This window comes from Lycium barbarum, chromosome 8, assembly GCF_019175385.1.
Source record: "Lycium barbarum isolate Lr01 chromosome 8, ASM1917538v2, whole genome shotgun sequence".
NCBI classification, from domain to species: domain Eukaryota; kingdom Viridiplantae; phylum Streptophyta; class Magnoliopsida; order Solanales; family Solanaceae; genus Lycium; species Lycium barbarum.
This window is the reverse complement of record NC_083344.1, coordinates 8,776,442-8,793,945: the sequence shown is the minus strand read 5'-3', so window position 1 is coordinate 8,793,945 and position 17,504 is coordinate 8,776,442. Positions and strand designations below refer to the sequence as shown.

The 17,504-nt window shown below is 37.5% G+C and overlaps 1 protein-coding gene and 1 non-coding gene across 2 annotated transcripts; one reads left to right on the top strand and one right to left on the bottom strand.

Annotated features, from left to right (window-relative positions):
- Window positions 1–358: 358 nt before the first annotated feature.
- Window positions 359–1,727, bottom strand: LOC132607657 (uncharacterized). The gene is made up of 3 exons (XM_060321751.1): window positions 1,638–1,727; window positions 893–1,576; window positions 359–763 (listed from the first exon to the last, which is right to left on the bottom strand). Exons 1-3 carry the CDS (start codon window positions 1,725–1,727, stop codon window positions 359–361), a joined length of 1,179 nt encoding a protein of 392 aa, XP_060177734.1.
- Window positions 1,154–1,261, top strand: LOC132608484 (small nucleolar RNA R71). Its single transcript, XR_009570401.1, has one exon. It is a non-coding gene; the product is annotated as a small nucleolar RNA R71 (small nucleolar RNA).
- Window positions 1,728–17,504: the final 15,777 nt, after the last annotated feature.

Below are 17,504 nucleotides of genomic sequence, written 5' to 3'. Positions count from 1 at the left end.
ATTTTAGTATATATGTATATGTATGTTTTGGGCACGACGGGGTCCTGTCCCGTCCATATGTCTAGTACTCTAGTAGAGGCTTGTAGATGCGCAGTGTGGGTAGTATGGTTTCACAAGTTCCGCATTGTATATATGTATGTACATTATTTTGATAGCCGAAAGGCTCATGTATATAAATTAAATATGTTTCAAATGATAATAGTTACTATGGTTATGAGCATAAGATGCGTGAATGAGAGCAGATGAGTAGGAGAACGAGTGGTGCTCGGTGGTTAGCCCCGGGTACCCGTCACGGCACCTAGCCGGGTCGTGAAACTTTCTCTATGGGTTGATCTGCACCTTTCTGCTCTGGCTTAGTTCACTTAGCAGGGGTAAGTTCTGCTTCTGCTACGTTTTTCTTTTTCGGAGGCACTTCTTGAAGTTCTCTGCCATTCCTCAAGGCGACTGCATTGCACTCCTTGGGATTCTTCTCAATATCACTAGGAAGAGCACCCTGTGGTCTGACATTCTGCATATTAGCTATCTGCCCCATTTGATGTACAAGCTCATGAATAGATTTCTGCATCTCACTCTGAACTTTCTGATGTTGCTGTTGCATTATCTGCTGTTGAGCCATGAGCTGCTTCATCATCTCTTCTAAATTGCTAGTTGGCTGAGCTTGAGGTTGCTGATAATTGTTTATCTTGTGGAAGTCCTGCTTCCCGAATGGAGGATTATAGCTGTTCGCATAATAGTTCCCACAATATTTGCCACCACGGTTTGGCTGCCCCACATAATAGACCGATTTTGGATTCAATGGACAATTAGAATAATCATATGGCTCACCGCAACTTACACACGCTGCTTGCTAAATATGTTGAACTGGTTGACCCTACTGAGCTTGAGGAAACACCCTCAACATCACATTAGTAAGTGTACTTATATCAGCCCGAATAGCTGCAACGTCATCTACTTGAAGAACCCCAACGGCTTTTTGTGGTAAACCCCGACTCGTCTCTTGATATTCCTGAGTGCCCTCAGATATAAGCTCGTGTAAAGCTTTAATTTCCTCATAAGTCTTGGTCAAAATCTTCCCCTGGACAGAGGCGTTCAATAAATCACGTGAATCATGCCGCAACCCTTCAATAAAATAATGCACAATGATCTCCTGCGGTTGCATATGATGAGGACAATCTCGCAAATAACCCTTGAGGCTCTCCCAAGCCTGTGGTAGAGATTCAAAATCCTTCTGAGTGAAGTTGGCAATTATCCCTCTGAGCTCCTTCATTTTTCGGAAAGAAAAGAACTTCTTGATGAATTTGCTCGATAGAATCTCCCACGAAGTAATACAATTTGCGGGGAGATTATTCAAACACTCTCTAGCATCACCAATCAACGAGAATGGGAACAATACCATCTTCACATAATCGTCCGTGAAATCTCTGTATTGGAAATGTTCACTCAAGTCCACGAACTGCATCAAGTGTTTGTGTGGGTCTTCATTTGGCTTAACCATATACTGGCACGTAGCTTGGACCAGTCGCACTGTTCCTTCTTTTAGCTCGAATTTTCCTTTGATTTCCGGCTTAACAATGGCCTTAGCAGTGTTTGCCAGACTAGGTCTAGTTTGCAACTAGAACTCTAGCCAGTTGTGCCACCTGAACAGGTCTCGTAGCCTGCTCATTCTTTTTTCTGTTTCTTTCCCTTTCTGCTGCTTCAAGAGCAAGTCTTGCTACTTCATCAACCATTCTTCTCTGTCTGCGTAAATTTCTTTCGATCGAGATCAAGATCAGCTAATGGTTCTCTTGAACTGCTAGTGCTTGGCATAAACAAGAGAAACCTGAAGTGACACAAGTAGACCAACGAAAATAGTAAAGACTTGAATAGAAAAACAGTAAATCTTTCTAAGTCCCCGACAGCGGCACCAAAAACTTGTTGCTGCCAAATGCACACGCGAGTATATGTGGTCATACAAGTAATACAGGATGTTTAAGTCCAGATATCGTACCTACAGAGACTTAGAATTTATACTGCTTAACCAATTCAAACTTCGTATAACTATTCAAGAAAGTGACAATCGAAGTGTTTTGTTGTGACTAAACTAAAACTGAAAGTAAACAATTGAGTATGGGTGTTTTTGTGATTGAGATAATCGTGACGAAGACTCTAAGGTTTATCAGATGAGAAAAAGTTTCAAGGTCATGGCTTTCGACAATCCAGTTGATCTGTTGACAATTCATCCTATCTTAGTTTTTGGGTTAGTAGTTGATGGGTTAATTGTAACTTTATGATATTCTTTCGAACTACTACTATAACGCCTATATCTCTATGGTCGTCAGAGGTAACAAAAACATATTTATTTTTCTGTATTCAACTAAGTAGGGCTAAAAGGTATATCTCTATCCTCAGTAGCGAAACGATATCGAACAAACTCTATTTATTCTTATTACGTACGTGAATTCCCTTTCTCAAGTCCAATTCATGCACCACAGATAGTGTCTAACTATTGGCCAAATAATCAAACAATTAAGCACAAGAATAAATAAGCAACCCAAAATATAGAAATTTAATCGATAGAAATTGTCGCCAAACCAACTATCATGTCTTTCGCCACAACCCTAGAGTTAAGAAGTTTAGCTACTCATGATTCTTGATGAACAACACGAATTCATGAATAATCTAGAGTTGAAAAGAAGAAAATAAAATAAAACCTAGAGAGAGAAAGTAGGACGGCGGCTTACAAGTCTTCCAAAAATCCTATCACATTCATTACAATTAATAAAAACGTCTATTTATAGTCAAGGAATAAAATCAAATCAAAGGGTCCTAATCCTAGTCCAAATCAGCTGAATTCTAGGCTTTCGTGCGTGGGCCGCGCGTCGCGTGTCCAATGCAGGGTCTTCAGTGGATCTCGTGTAAATGTGCTAGGCCCGTGACGCGAGCCCAACATGAATTTGGCAATCTTCCCAACATGAATTTGGCAATCTTCTGAAACCTTGCATTCCCGTCAAGTCCCCGCGATGCAGGGCCAACACATAGATTGGACCATGCAATGCGGGGGTAGCACATTTGCACCTCCAGTTGATTTCATCAGTTCCAAAAATCAGGCCTTTTATCTCGTCATCTTGAGTAAGTGTCATTTGTCCTAAAATCATCCAAAATTGCCCGGTTTCTCATCGTTTGTCTTCATTACACCTGAATACACAAAATATACCAATATAAAGGCAAATACAACGATTTCAGCATATAATTAGCGATTAAAGTCTTAACAACGAGAGGTAAAGTGACACTAAACATAGATATTTGCGTCAAATAGCAACTACCTCCTGATCAGCTCATCACATGATGATGATGATGCCCACAAAGGCCGATATCATACGATTGGATGGCCACAGAGGCTTGACAGGCGTTATACACGCATATATATAATATATGTATGACTAGGCATTATATATGCATATATATGTGCATACATACAGTACTTATGCATATCATTGGCCCTCAGAGGCAGTTCAGACATACAGGTTGTATTCCTTTATCCTATGTACTTTTATGTCTCTTTCTTGTTACTTACATGCCTTACATATTCAGTACTTTGTCTGTACTAACGTCCCTTTTCTGGGGGCGCAACATTTAATGCCCGCAGGTTTAAGTAGGCAGGTTGACAATCCGCCTCCGTAGGCTGCTGTTCAGCTTATATTAGAGCACTCCCCTTGTCCCAGAGTTGCTGTTGTGTTTTGGTATGTTATATTTTGTGTTCATACGGGTATGGAGGGGCCCTGTCCGGACCTTGTTATGTCATGTACTCTATTAGAGGCTTGTAGGCAGTTATAGTATAGTTAGACATTGTATGGCCCCCATCGGCATATATTTTGCTGTATAGTTATCTATGATGGCCTTGTCGGCTTGTACAGTTTTTTCCAGCATAGTTATATAGTATGTCCTTTTGGGGCTCATCCCTTTGCAGCATATTTCTCTTATGACATATCAGATTGCCATCTGATGACCCTCGTGGTCCACCCTTATTTATGATTATGATATAGAAGCATAATTAGCGATGCTCGACAAATAGGGCTCGGGTGCCCGTCATGGCCCTCCGGTTTGGGTCGTGATAGATGCAATGGCCAATACCTTTAACCAGTAAACACATGCTAAGGACGAAAATCTCGATGTCTCAATATTCATGACCCATGGGGGACCCACAAAGTACATGTACACCCTCGTCCCTGCAAGAAACCTCGGGCAGCAAGTACAACACACCTTGTCCCCGCAAGAAACCTCGAGCACTAATTCTCGTTTCTTTTACACAATCCGGCAAAGACCTCGGATGTTACACTTTCTCACTTATCATCATCAATACCAAGTCATTATTCGATATCAATATAACATATGAAATGAGGATGTATGCCATGCATGGTATCATCATCAACAGTAAATCATAATGAAGATCTCACTCGTGTTTTATCATAAGTACACGTCACAATTCAAGCCTACTTTCATTATTCTTCCTTTTTCCAATGATATGTGACATAACAAGAGAGAAAAATGCAACACAAACACAATCATAGCATACAGGGCGACAAGCCCAACAATCAACAACAGAACCAACCTAATCGGAATTCACCTCCACACCATACCTAAATGTCATGCCCCAGTCTCGACTGTGGCGGACTACGCTCTACATGTAACTACTATCACCCTGCAATGGGTGCACGTGACATAGTAACATTCGACAATCTGTGAACACGAACAATATGTTGCTCTTTCTGTATAACGGAAAGTAAACCTATACACGACTGAACCGACCACAGACGTCTATGAAGCCTCTAGGATAACTGAAACTGTACAACTGACATGCTGTCCTGATAGGGCCCTGACCTACCCATATTCTCTATGGATAAGTACAAGACTTGACTCAGCTCCAGGAAGAAATGAAGCTTATAACATCTCGCTGAGCACTTATACCATCTTGAATGCATGTCTGCCACTCGGTATACCTGAACCAGCAATGTGAAACATAAACAAATGCAGCGCCTCGGCCTAGGGACGTTAGTAAAGAAAGATTGTATCGATTACGTAAGGAAAACATCAAACATATACAATAAAATAGAAGCTTATAAAGATCAACTGAAAGGCAATTAAATCAAGCCATACTGAGGACTCTGTAACTTTTTATGGAAACATATCTTAGATCTTACTATACTTCTGTCTCTCTGAATTTTCTTAGACTCTTTTTGATGATATTCTTTTGGGTCACTATGTGGAGTGACGTTCTGGATTGTTCACCATAATACTTGGAATCACTGTTCATTAGATTCTTTCTTTAATTTTCTGTAAGGCCTACTTGGCCAAACAAATACAACATATGATATCAATACAATACAGTACATATGAAATGTTCGAGATAGCACCTATGCGTGTCATAGCCCATCTATAGAAAACAATCTGTATATGAATATCCTCGAAGGCAACTGTATATGTATAGCCCCGAAGGTAACTATATATGTATAGCCCCGAAGGCAACTATAAAGGATGATGAATGCATACTTTTTGATGCAATGGCCATATGTCAAACTTGGTACACACACGCTAGTGGTCATTCCATCTAGTTATGATCCATGGGGACTCGCGAGGTCCATACCTTGTTGCGGCGTGCAACCTGATCCAAATATATATATATATATATAAATGTGGTGGCGTCGCGTGCAACCCAATCCAAATATGAATATATATGTTGCGGCGTGCAACCCGATCCAAATATGTATATATGTTTGAATGAATGCATGTCTGCAACAATATCTTGAATGCATGTAGATTTTTTTCCCAGTTTCCTCTTTTTCTTTTTCTTTAAAATTTTCTGTCTCAATGGTTTAACCTGTCAAATTATTTTTATCACAATTAAAGTGATAGAAGACATTCAAGTTAACTGATAAATATAATTTACCTCATCAAGACAGCTAAGTTAACTTAACAGTGGAAGAAGTTAAAATTACTATGAAATGGTAAAAGATTTTCCGTTGCTTATGTAAAGATAGAGTATAAGATGCCCAGTTTTTTCTTTTCTTCTACTGGCTAGCTTCCGCCTAATAATAACACTTGGCCATAACGTGTTTTCTTTCATCTACTATATATTTGTAACATCACTAAAATATAGGAGTGGCAATTACCATAGAGACCTCAACAAAAAGCTGAGACACCGTACAGGAAACAGCTCAAACATAATGTGGGCATTGTCAAATTGCACACAACTTGGACCAGGGGCGGATCTACAGCCCAGTGAGGGTGTTCACCCGAACATCCTTGGCGAAAACTTACAGTGTATATATAGGGTAGATTTTTTGTGTTTATATATATATATATATATATATATATATATATATTTGAATACCCTAAAACAAATGCAAAAAGTTAGCTCAAGTGGTTCAGGGTGTTCAATATTGTCTCTAGCTTCCTAGGTTCGATTCCCAAAAACAACATTATTATTATATTTAGCTTTAGTTATATTTTTTCGAACCCCTTGAGTAAAATTTCTGTATTCGCTACTGACTTGGACTGAACATCAAAAAAGTGATTAATCAGCTCTGAAAACTCAACGTCTACATAATCAAAATCTATGATTTTCAAATTTTCATGTAAAGCTTCATTATCCATCTAAAGGAATTTCACTTACCTCGCACGGAGGTATACACTTATAAACTCTAGGCTTCATGATTCGTGTAGGAAACAATAAATACACGTTGTGCCATAGCGGCGAGAAGGAATAGCCTTACATACCTTGCTTTAATCCTCGAATGACTACGATGAGTCAATCTGTTTAACCTTGGATGAATAGAATAAGCTCTTTACGCCATACTTCACTACGAAAAATTCTCTGGTTTTTTATGATCCGGAGGAAATCAACGTAGGCATAATCTCTATGTCATTCTTTACATTTTTGCTTGGGCGCAAGAGAATTTTTCTACCTTAACACGCTGCTCCCAACTTCTTCATAAGCAAACTTTCTCTAAATTAATGTGAGAAGAACGAAATACATATCTCCTATATCAAAACAAAAGAATGCAAGAGTTACAAAAATGAAACATTATAATCTCATGGTCCCAATTTTTATTCAAACGAGATTCTCTCCATATGAAGACCTTTTTGTATCTGAGAAAAAATGTATTCATCAAAACAGTTGTTATCTTATATCAAAAGTTAGGCGGCTGGAGTTTGGTTACAAATGTTGAGGCGGTGGATTTTATTTAATTAGAGATAAGAATGACCATTTATATAATATACTAGTTATGTGAGGTCCGTGTTAAGCCCGGGCTCAAACTCAAGATACAAAAATAGATATTTTAATTAAAAAAATATAATTTGTGTTAGTACAAGTGTATAACAACAACAACCATATACCCATTGTAGTCCCACAAGTGGGTAATTACGTTAGTAATAATTAAATTTTATATAAGTATATTTTCAATATATTAAAGCAAAACTTTCATTCCACTCTTTTAATATTTTAACTTCCATTTTGATGAAATTATTTACTTCAAATCAAATGCGAAGCCAGAATTTGACGTTTATAAGTTATGTATCCTAATTTTCTGAAGTTATTTAGTTTAAATAAATAATCTATACATAGTTAATGAACTTTTAAGAAAAATACATAATTTAACTTGTGCAGCGGATGGAGCTGCTCCTCCCTTAATTAGGGATTAGGAGTTCGAACATGGATATGGAAAAAATCTTTGGAGGGAGCTTCCCCCGAATGGGCGCGATACAGTGCGAATTATCTGGATTAATTGGGCTCAAATGTGGATATTGAGCACTAAACAGAAAACCAAAGAACATGAAAAATGAGGTAGGAGATTCAATAGTTTTTGAAAAGTAGACCTTAAAAACAAAAAACAAAAAAATTTGACTTAAATAAATAAGATTAGGGCCTAAAAATAATTAATTAAAAAGTTTGAAAATTCTTGTGAGGACTACAAAAGTCCCTAAGTTTGCCCCATATATAGTAGTAAATATGTGGATCCTATCATACAATTGATACGTTACTAATTTGTTATATAATCAACTCGTAAAATTTCACTATAAGTAAATCATAAATATTTTATAAATTAAAACATATACTAATGAAATTGAAACATATACTAATATTTCACAAAAATGAAAACATCCAGAAAATACATTTTATCAAATTCTAATATATTTTATTTAACCATTTATCAAGAGTACAAATTTTTGTACTATTATTTCTCAACTCGATAAAAGATAACTTTTCCTTTTTATTCTGAAAAAAAATGATTTCTATCTTTATAGTAAAGAAAATCCCATTTGTAGACTTCCTCATATCATGTGTATAATTTAAAGCATATCTGGAAGTAGTAATATTAATAACTCTATAATATCATATTTATCAAACTCTTTACAAAAAAAGGTTTCACTTAAAGGAAAATACCATATCAAAACATAGCTAATAGTATCAAGGTTGTCAAAACTTACGGGGTCTTATAATAACACTGTCATAAACCCTCTATGACCTCATGGATGACCTTAATCCCTTCAAGCTTATATGGATTTACTACGACACATCCTAACGCCAATGTACGAGGTGTTACACTAAAGGCCTAACATGCTTTCCCTGTCAATATCTAACTCTACATATGCTTCACTAATTGGAGTCTAACTGAAAAGTAAACTGTAACCTACCTCAATGCCGAGTAGGTGACATGAACTATCCAACAAGAGCCTTGCCCTTACAAAGAGCTTCTGAACGTTCGAAGTCTATTCAACAGTGTAATCTACATTAGAAACGAAGACTAACAATACCCATAATGCTACAATACGATTCGAATCGAAAACAACCTCTTAAAGAGAAATCGGGCCCACAAGGGAAAAATAGGAATTTCGACTAAAAATCGATTACCCAACGCTTAAGAGGCTTAATACAATTTCCCAATTACTAATTAAAATCAATTAATCATCAATTTCATCCTTCAATCAAAAACCCCCAAATTAGAAAGCAACCCTAGCTTTTCCAAAGTCAAAATCCATAAAATTAAGAGATATTCAACTTAGTATCTAGTTATCCCAAGTATTTCATGACTAGATTAACAAGATTTTCCAATCAAAACTCATTTTCATAGCATAAGATTCAAGAAGTCAATACTTAGAGTCTACAATCTTTCTTTCCAACTAACCCTTCTGATCCCACCATAGATTCTCACATAGACCATAGATAAACATAAATTAAGGTGGAAGAGACTTCCCCAATGAAGATTCAATCCAAGAACTCCTCAAATCGTCCGACTATTGCTCTAGGTTTCAATTTTGGTGCATGGAAGAAAAGGGTCCTGAATAGTGAATTTAATGGTTTCTGATTCAGTGATTTCTGCTTACGTGAAGCTCCGTTTGCTACGCGATCCCACCTCGGCGGGTACTCGTCCGCTAAGGCGGAACTCATTAATGACTCAGCACTTGCGCTAATGCGAAAGAAGGGCCGCATGCACGGCACCCCGCCTGCTGAAGAGATCTCGCAAGTGCGGGGAAAACCCGACTCAACAGAGACTAGGATCTGCAAATCAGGCCTTGCCTGGGCGGGCTCGTAGACGTGGCCAAACCGTCACAGAAGCGACACATTAGAAAACCATAAAAATTTGGTTTTTACCAAGTTCACTCAAAATTCCGACATCCATCCGAGACCTCCTGGATACAAACTGAATGTGCAAACACATGTAAAAATGCAGTACGAACTCAACTGTGACCTCAGAATTCCCAACAGAAGCCGTCTTGACTCGGTCAACTCCCAAATGGCCAAAACCATGTTTCCAACCAAGGCTACAAAATGCCCCCAAAAGCCTTAGGAATCGAAACAAATGTCATGATCGACCCTCCGAACCTCGTGGAATCGACGTAATTTCAAAAAAGGTCCGTTTACCCAAAAGTCAACTATTGGTCAAACATTTTCACTTTAAGGTTCTAATTTCCTCAAATCCTACCCAAACTCGCCCGATGACCTCGGGAACAGTGTCGCCCATTCCCATGGGTCAAAAGCACTCTAACGGGGCTAAGGGAAGAGTCAACGGGGGTAAAATGATCAAAACGCGCATAACGACCAGTTTGGTCGTTACATTTAGGAAGTCCAAAAACCCATTATCATCACAAACTAGTCTCAATTTAGAATCAATTTACTTATTTCATTAAAAACCCATATTATAAGAGAAAACCTTATTTTCCATAATCAAAATCTTAAATAAAAGAGCAATTCAAGCTTAGCAACAAGTTACCCCAGTGATTAAATGATTTGACTCAAGGGAATTTAGCAACAAAACATGATTTAGAATAAAAGATGGTTCAAAATTAACCTAGGGTTCATCACCCCAAAAACCCCAACTTAAACACGGTTCTCTAACATGATTTTTCACTTTAATGGCCTGTTTGGAAAGTCACCCAGGTAATTGGAATTGGGTGTAATTGGGGGGTTGAGAATTGGGTGTAATTACACCCTGCAATTACAGGGTTACATTTTAGTTTGTTTCTTTTTTGTTTATTTTAATTTCTATTATTTTAATTTCTTTTGGTTTTTAATTTATTTTTTATCTCTTTTATTTTAATTTCTTTTTTATTTTTACTTTTTAATTATTTTTCTTTTTATATTTTTTATTTTTTATTTCCTTTCTTCTCATTTCCACCATATACTTCTTGTGGTTCCATGTACTTGCTCGTAATTTTTTTTATTTTTTATTTTTATTCATTTAGCATAAACGTGTTATCATTCTAATTTTTAAAATTACACCTCTTAATATTAGAAAGAATGAGTCATTAACAAACTTGACATATAACGAATGACGTTATTAAAGTAGAATTTCGTTGTGAATGAGGTTATAAACTTATATTTCGTTGTGAATGAGGTTATAGACTTATATTTTTCCTTTCGTTTGAATTATTTACTTAAGTTACGTTGGAACTTACTTATGTAATGTTAGAATTTGACATAAGAGTATTATGTCAAACTTTTTCTTCTGGATTTTGAATTTGGGTTATATTTTCAATTTTAAGTTATTTGCTTCACATTGCATGTTGTTTATTTTTCACTTACATTTGATGTTTTTTGTGTCAAACATTCGAATAATGTTATGGAATTATATTTGTAAATATTATTTTTTGTCAAACATCCAATCCATGATGTTCTAAACAAAAAAGTCTTCTTATAAGTTTTATAATTAATTAACATTAAATATTATTAATTTGAAAAAAATATATCAATTATTTTTTACAATATTAGTTACAAATATATGATTATTAATTAATATATTTTAGAAACAATGTGTTATTAAATACTAATTTAATATCATTTATAAAGGAAAATATTTTTTATAATTAAATTTTATTTTGTAAATTAAACTAATTGTGCAATTACAATTGTGCAACCAAACAGCATGCTTGTAATCATACTGTAATTACGTTATGACAAACAAACAGGTCGTTATAATTACACTACTGTGTAATTACTAGGCTTTGTAATTACTAGGGCCAATTCCAATTACCAGGAGGCTTTCCAAACAGGTCCTAATGGTAACATAAACAAAATAAGGGTGTAAAAACTTACCCAATAAAAGAATCCTCCAAAAGCTTCTAAAAATCACCCCTGCAAACCCTCTAAGTCTCCAATTTAGTGAATAAACAGAAATGGTTTGAGTTTGGAGATTTAAGGTTACTGATTACAGCGATCTCTCATATGTGGACCCATTCCCGCAGATGAGGCCTCACATCTGCGGAGAAATGTCCGCAGATGTGGACTCACTTGACAACTCAGACTCACGCATCTACGGGCCATGTCTTGCATAGGCCGGCCCGCAGATGCAACCTCTTGTCCGTAAAAGCGGCACACTAAAAATGAGAACTTTCTGTTTTTTCACAACTTCAACCCGAAACCCGACACTCATCCGAGACCTCTCGGATACAAAACAAACATGCAACCCATTATAAAAACACGCTATGAACGCATCTGCGCCCTCAAAATTCCCAAAAGAGGTCATCTTGACTGGGTCAACCCCCAAAACCAAGTTTCTAACCCAAAGACCAAAACGCCCATGAGTGTTTCCGGAACAGAACCAAACACCCTACTAAGTTATAATCGACCCTACGGAACTAATGGAACCGACGAAAACCCCAAAAAGACTCGTTTACCTGAAAGTCAACTGTTGATCAACTCTTTTTCAATTATTCAACTTAAAGGCTTCTAAAATTCTCAAATTCCATCAAGACTCTCTTGACTACCTCGAGAGCCATGCCACCCATCGCCGTGGGTCAACACCAATCTTAATCAGCTAGGGGAAGGGTCAACGAGGGTAAAAGGGTCAAAAGGGCCTAAACAAACAAATAGGTCGTTACAAAAAGCCTCGAAAGTCAAAAAGGGTTGAAAGGTAATTTATCATGAAATTGAACTCAACATGATCAAATTAGTAACCTATACAGTCATATGTACCCAACATCACCTATATTTCTATACTTGCAATGAAACCCAAAATAATCAACCTCGAGCCCCAAAGGAAAAACGTGAAATGAGTTTCAAATCATGTTACCCATAGTGTAGATAGTTCATAGCCTAAATTGCATGAGATTCTAACCTCAAATTAGCATTCAATTTCATTATTTAGTTAATATTCCCAATTTATAGAAAACCCTTATTTTACAATGTGGGTTCATGGACTAGAAAAGCAATTAGAGGATGTAATCATGTAATAAAGCCTAGAAGAGAGTTATAATCTTACCACACTGAAGAATCTTGAATTTGAAGCTTTGAATCACCAAAAACCGAGCTGTAGAACATAAAATATTTGAGAATGAAGTCTCCCTTCGAAAAATCAAAATTAAATCATTGTTCAGTGATTTCCTCATCGCGATCGCGAAGCCTCCTAGTGTTCTTGATGACACGCGACCTGGCCAAAGAATTTTGGCCTTCACGAACGCGAGGTGCGCCACACAAACGCGGCCCCTCTCTCGCAAATGCGAAGAAGGAAACCAAATGACTGGACATCTGGTGTCCCCAAATTTGGAATTGATATTCGAAACTCACCCGGACACAAACCAACTATGTAGACTGAGTATAGATGTCACGACCCGACCCGAGGGCTATGACGGCACCTGGTGCTAACCCACCCGGGCACCTCTTATCGTTCATGCGTATTCACATCTAGGTGGACCACATTGTTTACTCATGAATGCTATACATCAATAATGCTAAACTCGTTGGGCAACCCCACGTTTATACCATCATTGACAACTATGCCTATATCAATATACATAAGCCGACGAGGCCATCAAAATGATGTACAAAATATAAGCCGACAAGGATAAAGACATCTAATCATACACAACTGTCTATGAGCCTCTAAGAAGAGTAGGTAACATCATATTGGCGGGACAGGACCCCGCCGTGCCCATGTATGTACACAAAAGAATAATACCAAAAGCTGTGGCTCCGGATGAAATGGAGCTCCTCTATGTAGTCCCTGAATAAGAAATGCTATGGATTAAGCCTTTCTCCCTGGCCACCGGTGGGCATGACGCAGCGTCCACAAATAAAATGACGTCAGTACAAATAATGTACTGAGTATGTAAAGCATAATCGACATCATAATAGGAGCATAAGAGATAGTATAAGAAATAGCATAAGATTGGAGAATCGGGAGATAGTAGAGCCATCATCATAATCACTTACTTGTCTTTCATAGGGACCTTTCATTTCTAATGCGTGCTCGTGTACACACATATAAACATATACACATATATCTACATCCGTATCCATATCCGTATCCGTATTCATATACATATCTATATCCATAGCATACCCGACCATGGAGGTTCGGTGGTTTTACATACTCGGCTATGACAAGGCTCGGTGATTATACATACCTGGCCCTACCAAGGCTCAGTGTCATCCATACCCAACTGCAGTGGTGTGCGCGCAATAGATATCATACCCAGCCATATAAGTTTGGTGTTACATAATAGTTATACATACTTATACACGTATACTTAAGAGTCCATAAGTATCATCAACATCATTGCCATTATCGTTTTTGGTTACGTCTATCCTTGGAGGGTCAGCTATCATATAAAGGATGCAATGGAAATCATGAAAGTATCGTGGATCATGAGCTTTAGTAGCTTTAGAGATAGAATCATTTGGAGGACATTATAGAACTCATGAAAGGATATATATATATATATAGCCAAAGCACCATGCCTTATTGAAAGAAGGGTTAGCCTTACATAATACCTCTTTGTCTTCTCAACTATCTAACGTTCACCGTTGAAGCTTGAATAATCTACATTTAGAAGGATTCATGCCATGGTTAAGCCTTAATGATACTCTTAAATTCAAACTAGAATAATTCATAGCCTAATGAAAATTGGGCAGCATTTCCCCTATTTCGTCAACTTCTACCATATTACACAACAACTCCCAACAACCACAATAACATCCATAATACACTCATAATATCCAATTCAAGCAATCACATTACACTAAGCCTTCAATATTTGCCCTAATTTTCAACTCATACTAACAACTTCATGCCCATTTTAGCACACTTACCTATGATGCTTATTCATTACTATTATTACCTTCCATAACAAGATTATATCCATATCATACTAAGAATCATGACTACATATAGATTACTACTCATAAATATGATAAAAGCTACATTTAGACTTCCTTTTCTACTTTCTTCTTCTACCCTAGTCTTTCAACCTCTCCATAGTCCAAATAACATGAAATGATCATAAAACTTACCTTTGATTGAGTAGGAATAACCTTTGGATGGAAATACTCCACTTGAAGAAAAACCCTAGCTTCAATCCATAAAGTTTTCTTGACCCTAGCAACCCCTAAGAGCTTCCTTATGCTTGATTCCCTTGGATTAATGATATGAGCCTTTGATTTCCCTTGGATTCTTGTATATTAAATGTGTGGAATGTTCTAGAGGCTTGGAGAGAAGTGGTGAAGTGTGAAAAATGAAAATAATGAAGTAGGATCACATTTATAAACTTGAAAAATAACTCAGCCCGTCAGGTGTTATACGAACACTTATACGGTCTGTATAACATTGTACGGTCCGTATAAGTGGCCGTGGTTCACCATCATGAAAAACATCTTCCTGCTGGGGGTTATACGAACCGTATAAGTAGTCGTATAACTCCACTTCCCTGAAATGGTTTCCGTCATTTCGTTTGATGTCCAATCCTTATGGAACCTTCTTAACACTTGTTTAATACTTCTTTACCAATCTAAAGAGAGGTACAACTCTTCTTTAAGACATCGTTAAGTCAACATTAGCTCGGTACTTTATGAAACTTTCCAAAACACAACATATACTTTGCCCTTCTTAAGGAACTTTCTCCTCTTACTTCCAACATCTTTGAAATCTTAACTAGGATCGTTAAATAACCTTTCTTACTTATAGAAACATTGTATTCATATCACCTTGCATTAGTCTATCTATCATATGACGACATGAAATCTTTCCGAGGTGTAACAATAAAAGACGCTACAAACTCGCTCACGCACTCAGATTTCCCAAAAAATGTCGTCTTGACCCGGGGTTGACCATGGTCTACTCCAAAATATCCAAAACTTATGATTCCAACCAATGACCCAAATTACACCCGAACGCTTCAGGACCCAAACCAAAAGTTAAGCTCAGTCACAAATGAAGTTCCAGACCTAATGGATTGACAAAACTATAAAAATGACAAGAATACCCCCTATGTTGACTTTGGTCATGTAACGACCCGTTTTGCTGTTACCGACTTTCCTTAATCCGTTTACAAACCATCCTTGATCAGTTGTGCACCATTGTATGTGTGGGATTTTCAGTTAAGGTTGACTTTTAGTCAAGATAGAAGGAAATTAAAATCGATATAAGGCCTGTCGGATTGAGCTGCTTCGCCCCAACGAGGGGGGACCGCGCCTGCGTGTCCGCCCCAGCGCACTCTCTCCGCCACACCGAAATTTTAAATCTAGTTATGTTCGGCCCGGCGGACGGATCTTCGCCAGAGCACTATCGCCCCAGCGGCCCAGACCCATCCTAGCAAGAGTCACTAGGCAGACCTAGCATTTAATGCTCTTTTCGGGATTTGACCCTATTTTTCACCAAACTCTTATTCCAAGCTGACTTTCGGAGCATTTTCAGAGGAAATCCAAAGTGACTTTGGGAAGGGTAAACTCTAAACCTTAATTACTCCATCACTCTTTTACTTACCAAGGATTTGATTCTAGGACCTAAAAAATTGGGAGTTTCTTGACGTGTAAAACCCTAGGTGGGAAAAATGGCTTTCTCAACTATAAATCATGGATTTGTTGAAATAATTTCTTGGCTTCTAGTTTAACTAGCTACCCAACTCAAAAACTTCTATTTTCTTCCACGAATTTGCTAATGGTTAACTTCTTGAGTTTTCTTCAAATTGCGGTTTAAAAGATAAAAGAAATTGATGACTTGTTGGGTCTGGATGACTATGAAGTCTAGGTTAGTAATCAATGAACACCTAGAAAACCTAGTTTAAGAAGAAGTTTTGATTTTACCCTTGTGGACCTGGAGTCGTGTCTTGGGTTCTCTAGATTCTTATTGGGTGTGCATATCTTAATCCCCGATACCTTGCTTACTCGGATTACTTACTTCCCTAGACCCCCTTCGGTCACGGCTTTCTTTTCAAAAATGGAAGGTGAAGATCAAGTGGATGTTCACGGCACCTACTCGGCCTCGAGGTAGGTTATGGCTTACTTGAGTTAGACTCCAATTAGGATTGCATATGTGAATATTAGAGATTGATGAAGACAACACGCTTAGGTATTTGGACATGGTGCTGGGTTGGATAATTAATAGCATCCACGGTAGTGTACTTCCATTAAAGGTTGACGGGCTTCCATGTGAAATCAAGAAGATGCTTATCGTTGAAGAAGAGCCCAAAATAAGCTCAAGAATTATAGCGAGGAGTGGACTAAGTACTACACATATTTTATGATTCAAATCCAAGCCCAAGAGAAAAAAGATAGGGGGCCATATATAGCCCCAAGGAGAGCCCAATGCCACATAGAGGCCCCAAAAGAAGAGCCGAAGGAGTTTCCACATGGAGTACCAAAGGATCCCAAAGAAGTCGACTTTTTCATGGGTCAAAGTGCAAAAGATCCAAGCCCAAAAGGGGCTGAAACTAGGGCTGGGCATATAATTCTGAAACCCGAATTACCGAATCGAACCGATTATTTCGGTAATTCGATATTCGGTACGGTATTTGGGAGTAAAATTTTAGAATTATGGTATTTGGGTTCGATACAAAATATTAATACCATTCATATTCAGTATTTACCGAATACCAAATTATTTATTGAATAAAGGCCGCCCTCAGTTATAAACATTAACTTAATTTTCTATTTAAGAATGAATGTTTATGATGTAAAACCATAAAATATGGTATGTTTGAAATTGAATGACCGGTTTAAAGCTTTTTGTTGGTTCAACCTACTTTAAATTGGG